The 24,986-nt window shown below is 40.3% G+C and overlaps 1 protein-coding gene and 1 long non-coding RNA gene across 2 annotated transcripts; one reads left to right on the forward strand and one right to left on the reverse strand.

Moving 5' to 3' along the window:
• Positions 1-3,575: 3,575 nt before the first annotated feature.
• On the reverse strand, positions 3,576-5,087 carry LOC144031639 (uncharacterized). The gene is made up of 2 exons (XR_013287576.1): positions 4,762-5,087; positions 3,576-4,307 (listed from the first exon to the last, which is right to left on the reverse strand). It is a non-coding gene; the product is annotated as an uncharacterized LOC144031639 (long non-coding RNA).
• A 987-nt stretch (positions 5,088-6,074) lies between these two features.
• Positions 6,075-24,216, forward strand: LOC144031145 (uncharacterized). The gene is made up of 11 exons (XM_077537944.1): positions 6,075-6,620; positions 6,885-7,015; positions 11,808-11,901; positions 13,928-14,423; positions 14,967-15,042; positions 19,360-19,426; positions 20,337-20,484; positions 20,600-20,660; positions 20,848-20,978; positions 21,073-21,162; positions 22,924-24,216. The coding sequence occupies exons 1-11, from the start codon at positions 6,523-6,525 to the stop codon at positions 22,939-22,941; spliced, it is 1,410 nt and encodes a 469-aa protein (XP_077394070.1). The 5' UTR covers positions 6,075-6,522; the 3' UTR covers positions 22,942-24,216.
• Positions 24,217-24,986: the final 770 nt, after the last annotated feature.

Raw genomic sequence — 24,986 nt, forward strand, 5'->3', positions numbered from 1 at the left:
GGAATACCCTAAAAACAGTAAATGAAGAACTGGATGACTATGTCAACCCCTGGCAAGAAGAAGAAAATGACTGAAAAGAAAGAAAAAGAAGCTGAATTTTGGAAGCTATTGTAGATATTGAGGACATCCAGATTCCTGATTCAAATTTTGAACACCCTGAAATGGTCAAGACACGCTTTCAGTACTTCAAAATGATCTTCACAGATGAGATGATTAAACATATTGCTCATCAATCGAATTTGTACTCTGTCCAAGAGCTGGGGGATCCAATCAAGACTAACCCTGCAGAGATCGAAGATTTCCTGGCCATGCTCCTTTTCATGGGTGTTTTTGACTTCCCAGCCATGGAGGACAACTGGAACTCTGCATCAGGCTTTGATGTTATAGCTGATATAATGCTACAGACAAGATTCAAGCAGGGCGGCATGGTGGATTAGTGGTTAGCACATCCGCCTCCAAGTACTGAGGACACAAGATCGAGTCCATGCTCCGGCCTTCTTGGGTGGCATTTGCATGTTCTCCCCGTGCCTGCATGGATCTTCTCCAGGTAATCCGGTCTTCTCCCACATTCCAAAGACATGCACGGCAGGTTAATTGGGCGCGCCGAATTGTCCCAAGGTGTGCTTGTGTGTGTGTGGATGGTTGTTCGTCTCTGTGTGCCCTGCGATTGGCTGGCAACCAGTCCAGGGTGTACCCCGTCTACTGCCCAAAGCCAGCTGGGATAGGCTCCAGCACCCCCGTGACCCTTGTGAGGAAGAAGCAATTAAGTAAATGGATGGATGGATAAATAAAATAAATGGAAGGTCTGTGTCAATGCAGTAAAAACATTAAATAAGACATAATTGTAATCAAATAAATATGCTTTAATTCTTTTACAATTATTCCAAATATATAAGAATTTACAAATCAAACACTATAGCGCATTGTTACAATGCTCACATAATACGTATTTATATAGTCTCATATTAATTAATGTGTAAACAAAAGAAGTTTCAACTTCTGGCAACCAGTCCAGGGTGTACCCCGCCTACTGCCCAAAGCCAGCTGGGATAGGCTCCAGCACCCCCGCGACCCTTGTGAGGAATATGCAGTGAAGAACATGGATCGATGGATGGAAGATTCAAGCAGATAGATTTTTGTGCAAAAGCGCAAGAGAAAGCTTCTTTATTACAATAAAACTGAATTGACATCAATTATTAACCTTTTTTTTTTTTTTTTTTTTTTTTTTACATTTTCCTCATTGCATTTTGTCTTTGCAGGTTATAAGCAACAATTTAATTGTTATTGTACATTATTAAATTTGTTACCATCAACGTCCATCTCAACCATTTGGTAGAGGCTCATATTATAACAACTAGGGGGCATGTAATTATAATTTTCATTTATTTTTGTTATTTGTGGTCCAATAACTCAGAAAATATGGACAAATAATTTTTTTAAATGTTTTTTTTCTTGGAGTGACCATTAAAGGGTAATGGTTTGTTAGTTTCTCATTGTTAAACAGAATGAATGCGTACATATGTCATCTAATGAAACATTTTTTTTTTTTTTCATCAAGCATTGCCATAGTTTGTAACCATATTACAGTGACCTCAAAAGACCTGCTTGATTGTGTCTAATCCTGTGTTCTTAAAAATTGTAGTTAGTATGTAGACCTTACATATTTTAGTCCATCAGGAACAATTATAACCTTGGATGAAAATGTATGGGGGGGGGGGGGGGGGGTAAGTTTTCTCCAACTCGCTTGACTTTTTTCTTCACAGAGAGAACAAAAAGTCACATCTTGTCCATTGTTTTTTTTACTCACTACTTGAAGAATATTTTCTGCTCCTTTTTTGATTCAGCTTACTAGTTTGTTGATCAATGAATAAAAAATAGCAATTCCAGAAATCAGTAAATCATTAGATATTACCTTTAACCAGTACGTTATCGATGTATGCCAATTCACTTGCATAAAAAAATCCATGAATGTTCTCAGATACTGTTTTCCTAGATGGGCAGGACCTTTTACACGTTTTCTCCATGCTCTAAAATGTAAACATGTAGCCTACAGTGTCATCCATTTTGACTACCGGTAATTGTCCTACATCGATTGATGATAAAGTTGTCTGCTCCCCACAAATGTATTTTTATGTACTGTAGGTTGATGTGTAGATTAAGAATTGCTGTATCACCTCAATGTCCTATGCTCAAATGTTCACAGATTTTTTGACTCAATTAAAAAACAAAAAACAAAAAAAACAACAATGTGAAAAGATAGTTGGTCGTTATTGTCATAAAGTCGTTCTAAGAAAGTCAAGACTTGGTCTTGACAAATTTTACAGACAGAGTAAATAATTTCACTGTCTAAATTATATGCATTGTAATCTACAATTCTAATAGTACACTATAATATAATTTTCATCAAACTTAATTACTGTGTATCTTTGTCAAATTTAATCCAAGAGTTTATTGTCACCAATGTAATATTAATCAAGTATGTTCTTCAACGAGTAGGGTGCAATTCTATGGCGTTAGATTTGTGCCACAATTCCGTGCGTAACAAAATGTGTTTCGTACGTACCAAAAATGTGTTTCGTACGTACAAAATGTGTTTCGTACGTACCAAAAATGTGTTTCGTACGTACAAAATGTGTTTCGTTCGTACCAAAAATGTGTTTCGTACGTACAAAATGTGTTTCGTACGTACCAAAAATGTGTTTCGTATGTACAAAATGTGTTTCGTGCGTACAAAACAGTCCTCGCGCACGCTTGCTACGTCTCTCCTCAACACGTACAAAACTTTGATTTACGCTTGCGATGCAAGGGTCGAGGCGTAATATTTGTGCCACAATTCTTAACCAATCAGGAGTCGGACAGGAGAGCAAATCCTGATTGGCTGTTTAATATCCAATCAGGCAGAACTTTGACAACGTGTCGTCACGCCGCGTTGCATCATGGGCGCTTCTTCGATTTTTTTGTTTTGTTTTTTGTTTTGTTTACTAGCACTCGGTGCTTTCCTGTTTGTATTTTATCTGCATTTCTGCTGACTTTTATTTACTTAACAAAAGTTTTGTTATATTACGGGGTGAAGCAGCTCCCAACTGCTTTCCTGCTTAGCGGAAGACAAGTTTTAGCCCTCATAGGACCGTTGGATGACCGTTGGGGGGGACGCTAACTTCCGAATCGAAGACTACTTTGGCGATGGATGGCTCCACAATAGCAGTCTACCATGCCTACTGTGTGTAAAACTTGAAATAAAAACTGCAAAGATGCACTGTAACTGAGGACGATTCATTTGATTTAAAAACAAAATGTACAGTTTGCTGTTTGTTGATCGATAATGCATCATTAAGTGTCAATTACAAATACAATGTGTAATATATTTTCATCTGTGGAACCTCTTGGGTCTTGCATTCTCAATACATCATCGTGAGTACAGTACTCTGAGGTCTTCTTGGTCAATGATGGGCAAATGTGCAGTGTGTGCACTTCCGCACTTTAATCTTGAAACCATAAATGTGTCATGTACTGCATTGGCACTGTACCTGCAATAGTATTTTGGTTATTGTTTACAGGTTGTTCCGAATACAGTGTGTGTGACACTTTTTATTTTTCTAATTGTCAATGATACTGTTTGCAAGACACATTTAAATAAGTTCAGTAAAAGTGTCGACAACTTACAGGAGAAAAAATATTTTAAAAATGTTTGATTTGGTATGCTGCAAAACAGGCCATTACAACTATTCGAATTTTGATAGTCCAATGTTAATGTTGTCATTCTTCAGGAGCTCTTGATTTCTCTGCTGTCAAGCTCAAGCTTCACGTTCTGACTCTTCCTACAGACATTTTAATGACTAAGTCAAATTGGTCTCATCAGCTGGCTCAAAAACGTCAGGAATTAGGGCTGCACAAAATTGGAAAATCATGCAATACGCGATTTTGCTGAATATAGCAATAGATATTGCAATATTTAATATGGATCTAAAGAAATGACTGATGATGATTTTATTATCTAATGAACAAATTATATTTCTCATGCAGTAAAATGTATTCAGAGTTATTTAATTGTAATGACTTCAATAATGTTCAACTAGTGGATGGTGGTGCACATTTTAGCAAGTGGCTGACTGGTCAAATTCAGATAAAAGCAAAAAATTCCATATGAAACTTATTGCATGTCTGTTATATGCATATTGCATGGGCCAATAGCACGATATCAATATTTTTTCCACTCCACTTCTTCATCTTCTGCTTCTCGTGGTGTTTTTGACACTTCTGTTGTGGTGTCATCAGGTGCATTCTGGGTTCTTTGTCATCTTTGTTGCCTGGTAATAAAAACAAAACCCAAGGTTAGCGCTCAGATTTTTAATTGTCTATCTGTTGTTATGGAAAAATGACAAGATCAACCATGTTTCTCACATTAGTAAAACAATTATTTTGGGCAAACATGTTTATTTCAACAGCTGCTAGTCATGGTGTATGGTTGTCTTGTAACCAAAATGAATTCAATTCTTACGTCAATAACTATAGCATTGGACTGCCAAACACAGTGCTCTTAGGTATTCAATGTTTTCTGTTATTCACGATATACCTTTAGTGGTACCAGGCACTAATTACTAAAGAAAAATGGATGGTCTAACATTTTCTTTTCTACTTCTTATACAACGCCACTCATGATGGCATGCATTGTTTAAGATTGTAATGATAGTAACACGATCAAAAGAGGACAAAACTATAGGATTTACTGACTTAAATACAGTACAGTATTTTGTAACTTACCATAATGAAAACGTAAGTAGCAGGTTAGCCTCTTCTCTTTTTTTTTCTTCTATTTTATGCCGTCATCCAACATCACCATGAGCGCTAAAACTTGTTTTCCCTCCTTCTTCCGCTAAGCAGGAAAGCAGTTAGGAGCTGATTCATCCCGTAACATAACAAAACTTCTATTAAGTAAATAAAAATCAGCAGAAATACAGACAAAAATTCAAACAGGAAAGGACCGAGTGCTTGTTTAAAATAAATAAATAAATAAATAAATAAATCGAAGAAGCACCCATGATGCAACGCGGCGTGACGACACGTTGTCAAAGTTCTGCCTGATTGGATATTAAACAGCCAATCAGGATTTGCTTTCCTGTCCGACTCCTGATTGGTTAAGAATTGTGGCACAAATATTACGCCTCGACCCTTGCATCGCAAGCGTAAATCAAAGTTTCGTACGTGTTGAGGAGAGACGTAGCAAGCGTGCGCGAGGACTGTTTTGTACGCACGAAACACATTTTGTACATACGAAACACATTTTTGGTACGTACGAAACACATTTTTGGTACGTACGAAACACATTTTGTACGTACGAAACACATTTTGTTACGCACGGAATTGTGGCACAAATCTAACGCCATACAATTCAGGTTTGTAAAATACTGTAATGACGAACAGATCGATTGGCAGAGTTTGTGAGTGGAAGATTTGAGGATATGCGGTGAAGCCGACTTGTCACGTCAATGCGGGACAGAAATACCACTGAAAATCAGACAAAGTTAAGCACCTCACATGCTAGGGGAGAGATGGGCATCTCTAGTCCTGGAGGGTCACAACCCTGCATGTTTTAGATGTTTCCCTCCTCCAACACACCTGATTTAAATGATCAGCTCATCAACAAGCACTGCAGAAGACTGATTACGATCCTGATCATTTGAATCAGTTGTTGGAAGAGGGAGGCATCTAAAACATTCAGGACAGGGGCCCTCGAGGGCAGGACTTGGTCACCGTTGGCATAGGAGTATTCTTATACCCGTTTGAATAATGTTTTTAAATTTAATCTTAAATCAAGTGCGCTTCTCCCTCGCAGGATTGGGCCTAAATGAAAAGAATTAATGAGCTATCATTGAACAGGTTTCCCCCATGATTGCAAAGGACTATACATTTAAATCTACGCATTGACCGGAGCAGAAATGTTCTTCTCCGCCGCCTTCCTCTATGGAGAGCCGCTGTGATGTCGCACTTTTTTTTTTTTTTTTTAAATAAAGGTATGTTCAAATAAGACATCGCTGCGGTGTTGCACTTTTTTTTTTTTTTTTTTTTGATAAAGATATGTTCAAATTCGACATATGATCGCATTAAGATTTTTGTTTCAAAGGGTTAAAAAAAAATAAAATTGCAACACGAAAGCAGAGAGCGGTGCCGAGCTCGGCTTTCCCGTTGCCATGGTGACTCGACGAATCAGGCCTCCATTGAGGTGGTCTATTAACTCTGAGAGTAAGGAAGCCTTAAATCCAAGTGAGACTACTCAGCGTTGATATAACTCACTGGAACCAGAGTTTCCTATCGGAGGGTATGCCAACTCGTTGTTCAGGGTTAATCTCACAGTTTGTTGAACCTCCTTTGTGAAATACGGTATCACGATCTCCTAAACGTATACTGTAGCACCACCTACTGGTTGTTTATGGGACACGTAAGGGGGTTGTCGACTCTCCTTCCTTGTCTGTGCTACTCGGTCAATTGTATTTCTTTCTCTCCTGGCCAAAAGAAAATCAAACCATGAATTCCCACAAAAACGTTGCTTATAGCAACACTTCGCGGTCAGCACGGACAGCGACTCGGGGACAAAATGGCCGTGTCAATGAACAATCGAAGAGGTAATTTTGTACTCTATTCACAGTTAGCAGTTGTTAGCTTAACGTTTGTTTGGGCATAAACAATACTTATCCCAGACTGTGCATTTTGTTGTTCAACACTTGTTTTTCTTGTTTGTTTGTTTTTTGCGTGTATGTATGGAGTTTGTAGCTAAAGCCAGTTGTATTTTTAGCGATGATAAAACGACAACCCATGTTTAGCGTCGTACTTTTAGCCCATGAATGTGGCATGTAACTTTACATATTTTTAAATGTACTACTTGCTAGAGTACCTGAGGAGTTTAAAGAACGCACGACGCACACCCCAATGAGACCCACGACCGTGCCAAAGAGTAGAAGCACATCAGCTATGGTGACAGGGGCAAGGGCAGCTCAGACTCAGCCTCAGCCTCTGCCAGGTAACAACAGCAGCAATACAGTGTTCCCTCGTTTTCCGCTGGGGTTAGTTTCCAAACAGTACCAGCAATAAATGAAATCCGCGAAGTACTTAGCTTTATGTTTTACATTTATTATAAATGTTTTAAGGCTCTAACACCCCTCACCACACAATTTATTCACTTTTCTCATCTTGGCATTTACATTTTCTCACATTTCTTTCTTTGAACATTGTCAATGTTCAAAACCTCATAAATGTTATCAAATAGGTACATTACTGTTAAAAAAATGGATGCAAAATTGCACGAAAAAAAATCAGCAAAACAGCGAGGTCACGAAAAGTGAACCGCGTTATAGCGAGGGAATACTGTACTTTTTTTTTTTTTTTTTTTTTTTGCTGTCAGCATATGACAGATATATGGAAGTGTGTTGAAGCACAAAGAGTTAGTGGGCGCACTGAAAAGATCAAAGAAAAAATATTAAACTACACAACAGGATTAAAGTTCCACATTTACCAGGAAAAAAAGTCAGAATGTTAAATAAATGAAATTTTCTCTTTAAATATACACAAAATATTATCATATTTTTTTTTATGTAAAAATTAAAGTACTGTCATGCTAAAGCTACAAGTAGTAATCTTATCATGCCACCTCAAATCACCCAGATGGCATTTTGAAAATTCATCCCATCCAATTTCAGTAAAATTTTGGTGTAGGGGGTAATTCTTAGCATGGAAAGAATACATTTTTTATGCTCGGACCACTCTTTGTGCCCTGGCTGCTTAGGACAGTCTTTTTCAGGTACTCATTTCTGTTGCTATTTTTGGAACGTTGTTAGCGAAATTATGTTTCCCAGCCAAGGCACATATTTCATGTGGGAGAAAATGTCATGGCACACCACTTAGAAAAACGATTTACAAAAAGTGGATACACATGTTAATTTAATGATGTACCTTCTGTCTTCTCATGGAAGAGCATTTGATTGTTCTATTTCTTCCATTTTTTCAACTAGATATGGCTAGTTGTGTGAATGAACTGAAACCCACATTCGACCTTGCCCTGACCATCAAAGGACAATTCAGTACCATCATTTTGTACCTATCGCCCTGACACATGTGCATGGAAACAAACTCAGTCAACAGGCAAACCCTCCTGATTTGGTTGTAGTTCAGCATGTTCTAGGACACTCGAGTGATGAGCATGAATGTGCTGCTGATACGACTCTTGTTGTCAGACCTCAAAACTTTGGATGCTGCAGCTATGATAAAATTCCCACGGATTGGTGATGGGGGAGGTCTCAGAAAATTATGTTGCCTACAGAATAAAGTTCATACACTCTTATGGACCAGCCAAGGACATTTTACTGGCTATCAAGAAATGACTGCTGTTGTGTTCCTGATTCAGAGCACTCCTCTCTTGAAATCATCTTCAACAAGAAACTTCAGGATTTCTCATATTGATCTGGCCAGGATTTTGATCCACTGTTTGAGCTGGCCTGTACAGTAGATGAATAAATTACAGTAAACACTGCAGTTGTCATTTTTATGTCCTGGGTTAATCAGCTTGGACAGTATAATTAAAATCTACATTGATTTGGGTGAAATAAAAAAAGAAAACCCCTCCACTTATTCATATGGTATGTTGTAGTTGACACTTAGGTCTACATTTATTTGTATTTGTGTCGTTGAGGTTGGGCGTGTCCCTTATTGTGCGTATCAAGTTAAAAAAGTAGGCCTAAAGGTAATTTATGTCAAAACTACTCAAATTCCTTATGATTTTTCCTTTCCAGAGATACCTTGTTTTTGTTTTTAAATCGGACTAGTCGTTGCTGACAAAAGGCCATTTGAAATTTGGTAGCCGTTTTGGCGAAAAAGTAAAAAAAAAAAAAAACCCTGCAATATCTTGGATTCTGTTCATCCATCCATCCATCCATCCAATATCTCAAATGTGTCAAGATCCGGTCCTCGAGGGCCTGAGTCCTGCATGTTATTGACGTTTCTCTACTCCAACACACCTGATTCAATGATCAGGATCATTATCAGGCTCCTGCAGAGCCGATGATCTGATGCTAATGATCTTAAATATGAATCAGCTGTGTTGAATGTTGGAAACCTCGAAAACATGCAGGACTCAGGCCCTCAAGGACCGGACTTTGACACCCCTGCAATATCTGAATAGCTGAAATGTGTAAATTTGACATTCCATTCCATGATATACCTGTGCACAAAATTTCTACAAAATCGGCAAAAGTAGGGTTTCACTCTTTGCGTGAACTGAGGTGGAATGACCCAATTCACATCTGGAAAATATTGGAGCATCGATTCAACTTTTTTCTCAGACAGATGGAAAGGAAGGAACATTTCAAACAGTAGAGCCTTGAATTTAGAATTGATAAATACAAATACTCATTAGATTTAATTGAGCAAAATTTCCCCATGCATTTTCTGTGACAATATTTTGTTTGTCATGTATTATTTAGGATTAATATCATTTTTATTATTATAAACCAAAGAGTCTTCGTGTCTTCTTTGCTGCTTCCCTTCAGTATTAACATTAATGGTTCCCGTGAAAGGTTTTCAGCAGGAGTGTCTCATGTTGTCCTGTATTTCACAATGAGTGATTTGGCAGAAAAACAAAGGGAGGAAGGAGGATATTGTTTTCAAAATAGTATTGGAACATCTGGAGTCTGGAAGCCAACGCCGTCCTAACACTGCAACTGGAGATTCCGATTTTGAGGTTGTGGCTATGAGAGTGGAGTCACCTAGCACTGAGGGTACTGCATGATAACATCGGTCACCTTGGCCTGGACCGCATCCTGACTTAATGAGGTCACGTTTTTTGTCGGCCTGGGATGTCTATGGACGTGAAGCAGAAAGTTTGCACCTGTGAATGCTGAGCATGTTGCAAAGCACAGCTTCAAAGAGCCGCTTCATTGGCCAACATTAAGCGCAACTGACATTGTATATTTTTTTTTGTAATCCTGTTTTTATGAGTTGGAAGACCAAATTATGTAAAATTGCAAAATCTTTTATTAGAATCATGGAAATTATTAGTTTTTGAGGATATTCAATTGTTTTTTTGAAAACTGTAATAGTCCTTCATATAGTGGTGTATAACTTGTTACATTGGCACTGAATGTTTTTTTTAATCTAATGGATTTAAGTCTTAGCATTTAATGAGTTGAAGTTGTAATATTTAGAGAATAAAGTAGTTGTATATATTTGCAAGCTAAAAAGTGTACTATTTTTGACATTGGCATCCTTCAACCTGTATTTATTTGTGAGCAAAAAGTCATGGGTTTTTGACAACTAAATTGTATACGTTTTCAAGATAGATATTCAGATAAACATACAAATACTTTCACCTAAATTACTATTTCATCTGTATTTGTAGCTCAAGGCTGAATAAAATACATTATAAGTGTTACATATTACATTCAATGACTTAAAAAATATACCACTTAAAGGGATCGTTCGGCTTTTTTAACATAAATCACAATTTGATCCTCACCTCCAGTGTGTGCGATCAGCACTGACTTACCCCTGACAGGGGTAACACCAGTTACACCAGTTCTGGTCCGGTGTTGGACAAGAGGAAAATAGTCCAGCAAGCTGGCTGGGGTGTCGGAAATAAAGCATTTTTCTTCTAAAAACTATTTGTTTTCAAAAGCGTGATACATTTCCATCACAATACTCTTTCCTGAAAAAAGTCAGACGCCATTACCGCCAGCCACTACTTTTCTGTTCGTTCGTATCACTGCGCGGCGCCCTGTAGACAGTGAATTGACGCACTGCTGCCAGCTGATCCTTCTGCTGGAAGTTGTTAGCCTTTTCGAAGGCGGAAGTATCAGCTAGCTGGCTGCAGTGCGTCGGTTAGCCCTCTACAGGGAGCCGCGCAGTGATACGAACGAACAGAAAAGTAGTGGCTGGCGATAATGGCGTCTGACTTTTTTCAGGAAAGAGTATTGTGATGGAAATGTATCACGCTTTTGAAAACAAATAGTTTTTAGAAGAAAAACGCTTTATTTCCGAGACCCCGGCCAGCTTGCTGGACTATTTTCCTCTCGTCCAACACCGGACCAGAACGCGTGTCACAGAACGCTGTCAGGGGTAAGTCAGTGCTGATCGCACACACTGGAGGTGAGGATCAAATTGAGATTCATGTTAAAAAATCCGAATGATCCCTTTAAGTCATCATAAAATAGGAGAAAATTGAGGTTTACCATATGAGATTTGCAATCAAGACTTGCAGTTAACTATACACAATAAATAAAATGTCCACAGAGTTAACTCATTTGCTCCCAAAAACGTATAAATACGTCTTTTTTTTAATGTATTAAGTGTCCCAAAAACGTATTTATACGTTTTTTGTTTGTTTGTTTTATGCTCGAGCATACAGAAGGCTTTGATGCAGCCTCTCAACTGCCAAGCGTGGTTGCAGAAATGGTAGTTATTACACAAACGGCCAGCAGGTGGCAGCAGAGCAAAGGAGATAAACCACGGCCATGTTGAGAAAAAAAAAAAAGCTCAATTACTCACAATTCTAAATAGATTTTTAAAAATTAATGAAACTTAGCTATATTCTAATGTTAATTGCTGCAAAACGGAAACTGATACAAATATACTTTTTTTTTCCTGATGAAAGAAGAGACTTGAATCTTTCTTTTGGTAGGTTCCATGTTTTTATAGCAATAGAACACAATAGTCTGTGGGCCTTGCAGAATCAGCCAAAATCCATTAAAAGCAAACGGCATTGCGTGAAAATGGCTTGGAGCGGATGAGCTAATTATACCTTGTCATTTTATTTGGCCTGGTAGTGCAGCCTCCCCCTGGTAAATGGAAGTCTTCATTCAAACCGATCGAAAATGAAGATCCTGAAGATGAATCCCAGGAGCAAAGCAATGAAGAAGGGTACGTCCACAACATGTAATTGATAGTTTGTAAACGTTAACTGGGAGTGACAATAAACATATTGAAACCTTTTTTGTAAGATTTTTTATGGAAGCCCAAAAGTGTCAAAATCCAATAAATCAAAAGGCCTTTTTGAAATAACTATCCTTTTGATAAATAAAAGACAATTATGTAATATGGCCATTAAATTGTAAAATGAGGCGTTAGTATTATTATGAAAAGTGTGCATACTGTGCTTTAATATGTAAAAATATTTTATTTTGATTACATATTTCATAATTATTATTTTAAAACGTCATACTTTTTAAAAAATAATGACATTTAATGTATTTTTCAAGGTTTTATAAGATAAGAAAACTTTGTTTTACAAAGTCAGTTTTTATTTCATAATGTCCTTTTCCTCAATGGTCTTCTTTTACATAACGGCGTTTTACAGCCGAATGACTTGGTCTGTCAATCAAAGTCAGTGGGTGGGACCACCTGTTTGAGCCTAGATCGCCATGACGCCTACGCCGTAGCCTGACGCAGAAGTTTAACAAAGCCTTTACGTTATGATCCGATTCTAAACGATTTGCTATTTCTTGGAGTACTTCTGAAAGTGACTTATCTCCCGCATCCATGCTTTAGCAAGCCTGTGACCGCCGCGGCTCCTCATCAGGCGCTAGGCTAAACTCTCCACGCGTGAATCCATACTGCAAGTGCTGCTGCTCATGTCTGCATAAGGGAGTCAGCCAATCACGTAACTGGCTCCGCCTCATGTCATTTGATTGACAGACCAAGTCATTCGGCTGTAAAACGTCATTATGTAAAAGATGACCATTGTGGAAAAAGACATTATGAAATAAAAACTGACTTTGTAAAACGTTTTCCTATCTTATAAAACCTTGGAAAATAAATTAAATGTCATTATTTTTTTAAAAAGTATGACGTTAAAATAATCACTATGAAATATTTAATCAAAATAAAATATTTTTTACATATTAAAGAATAGCATAACACTTTTCATAATAATACTAAAATCTCGTTGTAAAATTTAATGGCCATATTACATAATTGTCCGTTATTTATCTACAGGATAGTTATTTCAAAATGACCTTTTTATTTATTGAATTTTGACACTTTTGGGCTTCCATAATTTTTCACTCCCTGCCAAACAGCTGCTTGTGGTGAAGTGAGTTGATTTCACCACCATACAACGTTTGTATTTAAAATTTTTGTTTGCAATTTCAAACCAGAAAAAAATCCATCCAACGAATGCTCTTAACTTGAAAATCGCACAAGACGAGTTATACGTATCTCGAGGCACTACTGTATTAAGAAAATAAATTTAGACCATCACGATCCTTTTTCCCAATGATGTATTAGACCAGGGGTGTCCAAACTTTTTCCTTTGAGGGCCGCATACAGAATAATCGAAGGATGCTCGGGCCATTTTGAAATTGTCTGACTTTATTAAACACGCTAAAACTAATAACTTGATTAATAATGTACCATAGTTTAGCTAGTTATTTTTAAACAGGACAGTTTAGGGTTTTTCTTGATTTTGGGGTGACCCACACCCCTGTATCCCACAAGAATAGATCCGCCCCTTCTCTGAACCAATCTCCACATTCAGAATCCAATTAAGAGTAGTCGGTAATAAAATGACAAATTTTAAATCACTTGAGGATCTTAGTTAATCATTAATGTGATGTGTTCACAAATTAGACCTTGCCACAGACAGCGGAACATGGAGGAAAACAGTTTTGCTTCTGGAACTGAAATATTTGATTTAATTAATTAAATTACAAAAAGAAATATTTCTGTTTTAGATTTAAATAACTTCTTTGCACATCTAGAAAAACAGGCTGTGTCAAAAGTAATTTTTTTTGTATATGCTGAGGGCTGCTAAAAAATAGATGGCGGGCTGCAAATGGCCCCCGGGCCGTAGTTTGGACACCCCTGTATTAGACTGTCAGTGAATTACTGTTGGGGTGTCAGAGCAATAACAAATGGCGTGTTGTCATCCCCCATTTCTCACCCACAGAACTGAACTTTACGCACCCTTTGATCCACCTATGCAAGGCTTGCCTGCTGTCAACTTATGGGAGATAAACTCCAACTCCCCGCCTGAGCAGAATGACAACCTTGAGTGGCAGTGCTCCCCTCCCAAGCAGGATGACAACCTGGATTGGCAACACTCCCCGCCCGAGCAGGGTGGCAATCTTGAGAGGCAATGTATGCCTGAGGACAGAAGCATCCATGTCATCCCTCCGTGGATATTGGGTCGAGCCTTGGACATACACGACTTAAGCCCCGAGAGGAGACTCAGCGAAAGCCATATAGTTAGCCCGTTTCGTCAGCAGCTGGCTGAGCAACGGCCCTACAGCCCGGATATGAAATCGAAGGAACCACAGGGTTACAGATTTAGTGGAAGATCTTTTAGCCCTGACAGGCATACATCCACTCCACAGTATTTAGCGTCTTATGGAAGAGAGCGGACCAACGGAGAAGAGATGACCAGGCCTGAGTACAGAAACCCGGTACGGTAAATACCTGAGTCCTGCAACTAGCCAGTATCACCATAAGGGGACTTTTGAGACTTTTAGTCCCCTAAAAGTCTTGAACTTCCATCTTCATACTAGTAGGTCATAGAAGTTGGTGTTTTCGCCTATCATATTGCATTGGTATGTTTAAATGTGTGGCCACTTACAATAAGATCTCAGCGTTATGCTACATTTATACAGTAACAGTGATTCTGATGAGGACTCCAAAGTCACTTCATTGTGATGTTCACCCCAAAATTAATAGTTTAAACCATAAATACACCAGAACCTATGATCGCAAAACACTTGTTTGTTAGCAGGTTTGTATTGGGCCAGCAGATTCAGGTGGATCCTTTTTTTATTTTTTTATTTTTTTATTTTTTTATTTATTTTTTTTAAGCCCGTCACTACCACCTACAGGACTGGAGTAGTCCACTTTGACCTAACATGGCAATGTCTTATTTTGTGCTCCGCTTTCTGCATTAAAGTGCTGATGAGACGAGGATTGTCTAACCAAATGTCTAATTTTCACTTCCGCAGATAATCCCACGTGTTAGATTATCCTCGCCCACATTGCAGCGGGACTATGAAATTAACGAGGATCCCATAGAAGCAGGTGAAGACCTTTTTTTTTGAGCATGTAATATTCATATTTATATTTACCAAAGAAGATGCCATACATGTAAAATATATTTTTATATTTTATTCAAAAAAAGTTACATTTAAAATATTGCATTTTAATATTTTTTTAGTGCAAACAGGTCTATGCAAGCCCCACTAAACAAGTATTCTTATTATTAATATTGCGGTATGAGTTAAGCAGCAAAATCTGGCGGGGCGGCCATTTTGCCACTTGCTGTCAAATGAAAATTACATCACTTTTGCCTAAGGCTCAGGTAAGAACCAATCACGGGTCACCTTGACAGTCGACACCAAGTGGCAAAATGGCCACCCCCTGAGATGGCTTAAAAACAGGTGGCTTTTGCTGCTTAACCCATATTGCAATAATAATAAGAAGACTGTTTTTAGACTTGTGGGTCTGCTCTGCATACATTAGAATGTAAAGAAAATCTTTGAGTTGACTTGCCCTTTAAATGTTACATACAACTGAACTGTAATTAAATACATAGTGTGTAATAATTAGTGCCGTCTAGTGGTGAACTAATCATTCATTTTAAAAACCCACTACCTGTGTTGATTTCAATAATATGCAAAAAACAAACAAACAAAAAAACTGAATATGCGTAGCAAGACATTTAGTAATCATCAGCATGTGCGCTTCAGGACTCGTCTTCTGTTGCTCAGCTGCAAAGCACGTGATTGTTTCATAGTCAAAGCAGTTTGTGATTGCATCAAATGTATGATCACTACATTTACAATTATTTCTATATTATCGTAGGTCTAGGAATCACTAATTATAATTACATGGACAATGGACAACTTTGCAAATGTAGTTAGCCCTGCTTACATCTTTGTCGAAGTTGTCGGACCTAATCGACCGACCGCCGCTTAATTTCTACAGCTGGGTCGTACAGGTGGTCGTCTTGAAGTCCCCTGATTCGGGCTCCCGCCGCTTGTCACCTTCTCCTTTGTTCTCGAAAGCCTTTACTAGCCATTTCATCTACTAGATAAATAAAAGACGACTTGATTAGCCGCTCGCTCTAGCTTATGACTAGCTAACTCTCACCAGCCGCTCTTGTTAGCTGCTCTCTCATTCATGCCTAATAATATTATTAGTGCTGATGGTGGGCTTGCTATTAAGTTTGATCTCTCTGAGTCACCGTAGTTTGCGTGCTTCAAAAGGCATGTGCTTCAGCTGTACAGTCTCCTATTATTTGGTGACATCCATCCATCTGTCCATCCATCCATCCATCCGTCTGTCCATCCGTCCATCCATCCGTCCATCCATCCATTTACTACCGCTTATCCAAGGGTCGCGGGGGCAGCAGCTTTAGGAGGGAAACCTAGACCTCCCTCTCCCCAGCCACTTCAACCAGCTCCGCCGGCGGGATCCCAAGGCGCCCCCAGGCCAGCCGAGAGACATAGTATTTCCAGCGTGTCCTGGGTCGTCCCCGGGGCCTCCCGCCGGTGGGACAAGCCCGGAACGCCACCCCAGGGAGGCGTCCAGGAGGCATCCGAACCAGATGCCCGAGCCGCCTCAGCTGGCTCCTCTCAACGCGGAGGACTAGCGGTTCGATTCTGAGTCCCTCCCGGATGACCGAGCTTCTCACCCTATCTCTAAGGGAGAGCCCGGACACCCTGCGGAGGAAACTCATTTCGGCTGCTTGTATCCGGGATCGTGTTCTTTCGGTCACGACCCACAGCTTGTGACCATAGGTGAGGGTTGGAACGTAGATCGACCGGTAAATCGAGAGCTTCGCCTTTTGGCTCAGCTCTTTCTTCACCACGACGGACCGATACAGAGTCCGCATCACTGCAGACGCTGCACCGATCCGCCTGTCGATCTCCCGCTCCATCCTGCCCTCACTCGTGAACAAGACCCCAAGATACTTGAACTCCTCCACTTGGGGGAGGATCTCATCCCCGACCCGGAGAGGACACGCCACCCTTTTCCGACTGAGGACCATGGTCTCTGATTTGGAGGTGCTGATCTTCATCCCAACCGCTTCACACTTGGCTGCGAACCGCTCCAGTGAGAGTAGGAGATTCCGGCTTGATGAAGCCAACAGCACCACATCATCTGCAAAAAGCAGAGATGCAATGCTGAGGCCACCAAACCGGAACCTCTCAACGCCTCGGCTGCGCCTAGAAATTCTGTCCATAAAAACTATGAACAGAATCGGTGACAAAGGGAAACCTTGGCGGAGTCCAACCCTTACTGGAAACGAATCCGACTTACTGCCGGAAATGCGGACCAGACTCTGATAACGGTCGTACAGGGACCGAACAGCGTATCAGGGGGCCTGGTACCCGTACACCCGAAGCACCCCCCACAGGACTTCCCAAGGGACACGGTCCAACGCCTTCTCCAAATCCACAAAACACATGTGGACTGGTTGAGCAAACTCCCACGCACCCTCGAGGATCCTGCTGAGGGTGTAGAGCTGGTCCACTGGTCCACTGTTCCACGGCCAGGACGAAAACCACACTGCTCCTCCTGAATCCGAGATTCGACTTCCCGACGGACCCTCCTCTCCAGCACCCCTGAATAGACCTTATAGACCTTACCAGGGAGGCTGAGGAGTGTGAGCCCTCTATAGTTGGAACACACCCTCCGGTCCCCCTTCTTAAAAAGGGGGACCACCACCCCAGTCTGCCAATCCAGAGGCACTGTCCCCAATGTCCATGCGATGTAGAGGCGTGTCAACCATGACAGCCCCACAACATCCAGAGTCTTGAGGAACTCCGGGCGGATCTCATCCATCCCCGGGGCTCTGCCACCAAGGAGCTTTCCAACCACCTCAGTGACTTCGACCCTAGAGATAGGAGAGCCCACCTCAGAGTCCCCAGACTCTGCTTCCTCAAAGGAAGATGTGTCGGTGGAATTGAGGAGGTCTTCGAAGTATTCCCCCCACCGATTCACGACGTCCCGAGTCGAGGTCAGCAGCACACCTTCGCCACTATACACAGTGTTAATGGTGCACTGCTTTCCTCTCCTGAGACGCCGGATGGTGGACCAGAATTTCCTCGAAGCCGTCCGGAAGTCGTTTTCCATCGTCTCACCGAACTCCTGCCATGTCCGAGTTTTTGCCTCAGCAACCGCCGAAGCTGCATTCCGCTTGGCCAGCTGGTACCTGTCAGCCAGACGTTCCCAGCAGACCCTCACAATACGTTTGGGTCTACCAGGTCGGACCGACATCTTCCCCCACTAACGGAGCCAACCAGGTGGTGATCAGTTGACAGCTCCGCCGCCTCTCTTCACCCGAGTGTCCAAAACATGTGGCCGCAAATCCGATGACACGACTACAATGTCGATCATCGAACTGCGACCTAGGTGTCCTGGTGCCAAGTGCACATATGGACACACGCTCGGGTTCCGATCGGGGCGGCCGTTCCTCCCAATCACGCCTCTCCAGGTCTCACTTTCATTGCCCACGTGAGCGTTGAAGTCCCCCAGCAGGACGAGGGAGTCCCCAGGGGGAGCGCTCTCCAGCACACCCTCCAAGGACTCCAAAAAGGGTGGGTACAATGAACTGCTGTTTGGTGCATATGCACAAACAACAGTCAGGACCCGTCCCCCAACCCGAAGGCGGAGGATACCCTCTCGTCTACCGGGGTCACCCCCAACGTACAGGCGCCGAGCCAGGGGGCAATAAGTATGCCCACACCTGCTCTGCGCCTCTCACCGTGGGCAACTCCAGAGTGGAAGAGACTCCAACCCCTCTCGAGAGGACTGGTACGAGCTTGGTGACATCTCGTGGTCAACTATTTCACACTGTACCTTGAAGAAATGTACCGTTGCCTACTGGATTAAAAAAAAAAAAAAAGTGTTTGGAACGACACTGCACTTAGTACTTCCTCTAGTTCTCATGTTTGAGCGGTGCTTTCACGAGACTGCATGTTTCAGGTCCTTCAGGTCAGATCAGGTCTCACAGAGGACAACTTCACAATAATCCAATGTGTTTGCTCTTAGTCATTCTTGGATGTTTTTCGCTGCGTTTTGGCCAATTATCCTGACCCATGATTGATGATTCACGCTTTCTGACACTGGGCAGCACATGTCTCTCAAGAATACCTTGATAGCAGGAGTGTCCTAATCAGGGTTTTATGCTACAGATTCCAAGACTGATCACATAGATTAATGTACTCTACCTAAGGTTAATTGAAGACTCCACATAGTGTGAAGCTATATGTACCCCGCAATACTGGCGACCATCCAGGCTGTACCTCATCTCTTGCCCAAGACCAACTGGGATTCAAATTATGTGTTAAATGTGTGTGTGTGTGTGTGTGTGTGTTAACTTTTTTGCAGAACTGGAGCACGATGAGCAAATGCCAAGGGTAAAAAGAAGAGGGAAAAACTTTGTACAAATGGAGCAGTGAGTACCAAAAAAATCATGTTTCTCTGTTGTGTGAAGGCAAGGATGTGGCTTGCTTTAGATTTTCTCAATTCTCAGCTTCTTTTTAACGTACCAAAATCGTTGAAATATTTGATGAACTCCATGTTGAAGTGTTAATGATTCACATTATGAAATCTGATTCCTTGATGCATTTGGATGGGTATTTTTTTTGTTCATGCAGCATTTTTGCTTCTGCGAGGCATTGTGCTGTTTATCTATTATGTAGTCTGCCCACCCACATTAGCAGTGTTTAATTCAGTAGGTAGCTACATGTTTTTCTTCAAGTTGGCATGCAGTGGAAAATGCTATCGATTGACTAACGTAATTCGTAGTGTTGTTCCGATACCGTTTTTTGGCCCCCCGATACCGATTCCGATACCCAGCTTTACAGTACCAGCTGATACAGATACCATACTGATACCAAAGGTTTTTTTTCCCTCAACATGAAAAAGCTGTCCTGCCATTGGTTCAGAGCATTCAAGGGCCAATGGGATATCTTAGATCGGCATGCAGTGAGCATGTCACATATCAGTGAATGTCGCGCACGAGCAAGACACAAGATGCTGCATCCAAAATCCTATATTAGAGTTGGAATTAATGGTATCGGCATGTTACTTGTGAGTATTCACCGATACCAATATCACTGTTTTAATGCAGTATCGGTATCGGAACAACACAAGTAATTAGCATCACTATTGTGATGATTTAAAACCAACTACATCAATCAGCTGTTACTTTAGCATCAACTAAAACTACAAGTAGAACATCTGAAAATACTCCCAGGATACGCTAATATCTGCCTGTTTCGCCTTATCCTTCAATCTAAAATGTCACCAACAGAACACAGTGGTTTTACAAATAATGAGACAATATTGTCTTTCTTTTGAAGGATAGCCATCAACTGTGACCTGTGTGAAGTTGAAGTGAGCAATGGGCAAGAGCTAGAGAAGCATTTGCAAAGCAAAATTCACTGGGACACGATGGAGCACATCCAACAGCAGAATAACTACGACGATATGACCATTGCATTCCTGCAGGTAAGACGGTGTTCCTGTTTTAAAAATCACGATTACTTCATGCATTTGTGTTACTAAGCTGTACTTTAAAAAAAATAAAGAAATAATAAAAACGTTTTTGAAAATATAATTGCAGGACGTCATGCTGTATAAACGCCTCCAGTGCAGCCGACCTATTCATTTCAGCCATCTTCAAGGTATTCACTTGGCAGGATTAACAACCCTACTTTCAAACCAGACTTTCCCCAACCTTTATTTTTCAACACAAACAAACCACCTTCACACGTGGCTCATCAATAGCTAGCAATAGCATACTAGCCTAAATAACACACATAAACATCACATGGGCAAATAAATGTCGGTTTTGCCTTTTGCTGTGGTCAGCTCTCGAGGAAAACGAGCACATGACAAAGATGTCGCTGTTCCACTGCGCGGCGTGCCATGTGCTGGTGTCCACGGCGGAGGCGGCGGTGCACAAACACATCGACTCATCGGAACACCTCTTCAACACCAAAGTAAATCACGATATTCGTTTTCATCGGCTCACCAGATTGCAGATTGTGGAATTTTGCTCACAACGCGCTGCCCGTTTTTGTCCACTTCTTCAAGGAATTTGAAGCCCAACGGCGACGCACTTCACTTGACAAAGCGGAAACCATCACGAGAAAGTTGCAACCTCAGTTTGAGAATTTCATCAAGGTATTTTTCCAAATATTAAGCACTACCATAGTGGAGTTACAAATTTCTACCTAGTACTTTACTAGCAGCAGTAGTAGCATGCAGTTATCAACTAGTGCACACACTAGTAACATGTAGTTGTTCTACTAGTGTGCAAAAATGTCATACATCAGTGGAAAAAAATGTTTCCACTAAAACAATTGTCTTACTAGTGACAACAAATGGCAGACTAACACCTGGACCATATGGTCAAAGTACAAATTTAACATACTACACTTCACTAGTTTAAAAAAACTGTGCTACTAGTACCAATAGTGTCATTATAAAATTTACTAGGTAACACCAATTTGTTCACTAGTAGCACACAGTCATCTAATGCGGTTTTGCCTCACATGTAGATGTCCTACTAGTATCCTAAAGTTGTCCTACTAGTGTAGTGTCCGTTCTGTGTACCAGTAAGCGCTTTGTCACTAGTAGGATAACGTTTTACTAGTGAGGCAAAACTGTGCCCTAGTTGACAACTGTAAGCTAGTAGTACTTTTAGGTACATTTTGAAATCATCTTAGTATGCCAAACTTGTGCATGAGAAATTCATCTAACATGTTTCCTAGTGAGTCAAGACTGCACTAGTTGATAGTTTAAATTATTATTATTATTATTATTTTTAAGTCGTATTTTATGTCACTCGTAATACATAGCACATTTGTCAACTAGTTCAGTTTTGCCTCACTTTGAAAAAATTGAATTGTCCTGTAGTGCGGACAGCGTGTACAGTGTTCCTTCGTTTATTGCGAGTTCATCTTTCGCAGTCTTGCTGTTTTGTGAATTTTTTTAAAGCGTGTTTTTTTTTCTTCCTTTTTTTTTTAAACAACTTTTTTGGTTTACAAACCTTTTTTTTTTTTTTTTATTTTTTTTATTTTTTGGTCTCTGCGTGGCCGTATCTCTGGAACCCTACGTCCGACCGGGGACATACGGGCATCCACAGATTCGTCTCGGTGAGACCTTTCTAACTGCGTCTGTCCCGTCGCTCCACAACATTGCATTCCGGAGATAGAAAATATAAACTGTGCTGTATAAGGACTAAATTAAAAAAACATACCTACTTTTAATGGAAAAAAATTACTGTAAAGGAAATAAAACAAATGACGAATGGAAAAGCTTTCATAACTAGACTAAGTTCAATTTCTGGAGAAATTGCGTGGAAATGCTGAAAGCTGAATGCTAAGATTTGAATGCAATGTAGAATGCTTATGAAGTAAATTGAGAGATACAAACTGTGCCACCAAGCAGGATCAGACACCTGGTAATGATGGTAAGTTATATGTACGGAAGTGGCGTGGAAAGTGATAGTTAGAAAAGGTTCAATGTCTGTCCCATTGAAAATGAATGGGAAAAAGTTGATATTAATCGATAAATTGTGCAAATACTGTAGGTAATGTGGAATCAGACAATATATACCCAGGGAGGTGTGAATTTTTTAAGCTAGTTGAAATTTGAACATTGTAAATTGGAAGTATTATGTGGGAGTTGTTGCGCGGCAAAAAAGTGTGGAGAATAAAAATCACAATAACATATGTGGGAATGCGTCCCACAATAAACAAAAAAATCATACCAACCCGCGATGAAGGAGGGAACACTGTACTACGGTATAAGTATGTATGTGGATATCCTTGATTATCCAATATTCTGAAATTCAATTTTTCCAAATCCATTGATGTGCACTCATTTGTTTTAGTAGTGCAATTTTCTGACCAAGCTAATTCATCTTTTTGTGTGTGTCAGGGTTGCAGCCAGTTTTAATGAAAAGTGCCCTCAGAAGATGAACCACACCTGGTGATATCTACCACAACTTCACAAACCCCTGCCATCCAGGGCCACCTTAAGCAAAATATATTTTTGATGCGCCATTTATTCACTACTTATGTACTGTGCAACCCATGCATCCATATTTCATATGTTAGTCAGATTTTGTAGAAGTACTTTAGGTATTCAAACTTCTCATCCCAACTGTCAGTACTTATAGTATATGGTGCCAAACTTCATTAAAAAAAAATATGAAAAGAATAAAGTTGAGCTAGGTTTATTTTAAGCTTGTAATCAAGTATCAAAACTCATAAAACAAGTTTTGACATCAAGCAAACTCTAGAAAACAATTGGGGTTCTAAATGAACTTTTTTTTTGGGATCATCAACCAATATGGCTGGTGACGATCTAACGTTAGCAGCAAATCATAATTTCTACCAGACATTTTCTACTTCCCTCACACTTTCTTTGTTTCTTGCACTGGTTGCACTTGAGACTGGAATGTGAAATACTAGCATTTGCACAGCCAATCAGTATATTAAATGTCGTTGTGGGAGAGTATTTATTGGAAATGTAGGAGTCACTGCCAGGGGTACACGTGACTGAAAGCAAAACATTGGAGAACAGAATATCTTGGCCTTGTTTGAATTTCAATACATTCACCTGCATTGTACCTTGCTAATTGCCTTCTATACACTTTCACTACAGGACAACATAACTTTGTTCTCCTCTCTCACCAATCAGTCATCAACAATTCAATCGGGCCACTGGCCACAACATTCTGAAAAATCAATCTCTACTTCGTCCCAACCATATGGTGTATATATAAAAACAAATATAGTTTCTCATATCTTTACCTACACTGATGCATAGGTTCAGTGATAAATGAAAGCTGTGTTTAAATGGAGATACTAACCAGTTATATTTTGTTGAACTCTACAAATTTATTTCTTTTAAGATTTTTTTTTTTTTAACTTAACTTTACTACGAATTTCTCACAGGGTTGTTTCCAACTGTGAAAACCTCCATCGTAAATAAATGAGTATACAGTACACTGAGCTCACATGGTCTAACTTGCTGTGTACAGCGTGTCTGTTACTGCAGATGAGAACACTTGCTCGCTTGGTATTGAAAATAATGTACATATGCTGTTTATTTTGCATTTGAGTTGACCCACCCTAGATGCACTGTTGGCAATAGACATATTTGTTTAAAGGTGTACTCAACACATGGAACTTCTTTTTTTTTTGCTAATAAACTGGTGTTGACTAATGCTGTCTACATTTCCTGCTCAATATTTTTGACATTTTAGTACATGTTTGTTGAAAGCTTGAATCTGGGGCAAAAAAAAACTGTGATTGGTGCCATCAATAAAGGGACAGCAACATGAAAAATCAACTTTTTGGAGCTTTTAGCCATGTTAAAATGCTACCGTAATTCCTCACCAAACACGAGACGGAAGTGGTGTTTTCCTCCATTTGCCCCTCTCTGAGAAATTCTACTTCATTCTGCTCTCCAAGCACCAGCCCCTCCCAACCTGAGAAAACGAGCTGTTGGCACAAGGTGCGGACCCACCCCTGCCCCACCTCTGCGGACTAAACGCACGCCCACTTTCTCTGAGACCTCCATGAGATAGTGACAAAAGTAGCCTTTATCTGTAAACATTCTGTCCAAATGAATTCAAAGCGATCCATTATCATTCACATTTGCAATGCGAGTGCAAAAATTGTCTTGAAATCCCCCGTGGTAAACTTTTGCACTTTAGAACCTAACTCAGTGAGTAGTATAGTGGTTAGTGTGCTTTTTGTGTAAGCAGCATGTCCCCGGTTCGAAACCAGTTCAAGTCCCCCCCCCTCCTTCTTTCCTCTCTCTTCTTTCCTCTCCTCCTCCTCCACAATTTCTTGTGGCAAGGAGCCGTTTTGTTTCAAATGTTTATTGAAGAATTGGATTGCTCAAATGAAGAGTTCCAACATGCAGTCGGCTCGCCGGCAGCATAATAAAATAAAATGCAAACAATTCCAGAATAATTAGAATGTTAGTTC

The sequence above is a fragment of the Festucalex cinctus genome, chromosome 1 (assembly GCF_051991245.1).
Source record: "Festucalex cinctus isolate MCC-2025b chromosome 1, RoL_Fcin_1.0, whole genome shotgun sequence".
Lineage (NCBI taxonomy): Eukaryota > Metazoa > Chordata > Actinopteri > Syngnathiformes > Syngnathidae > Festucalex > Festucalex cinctus.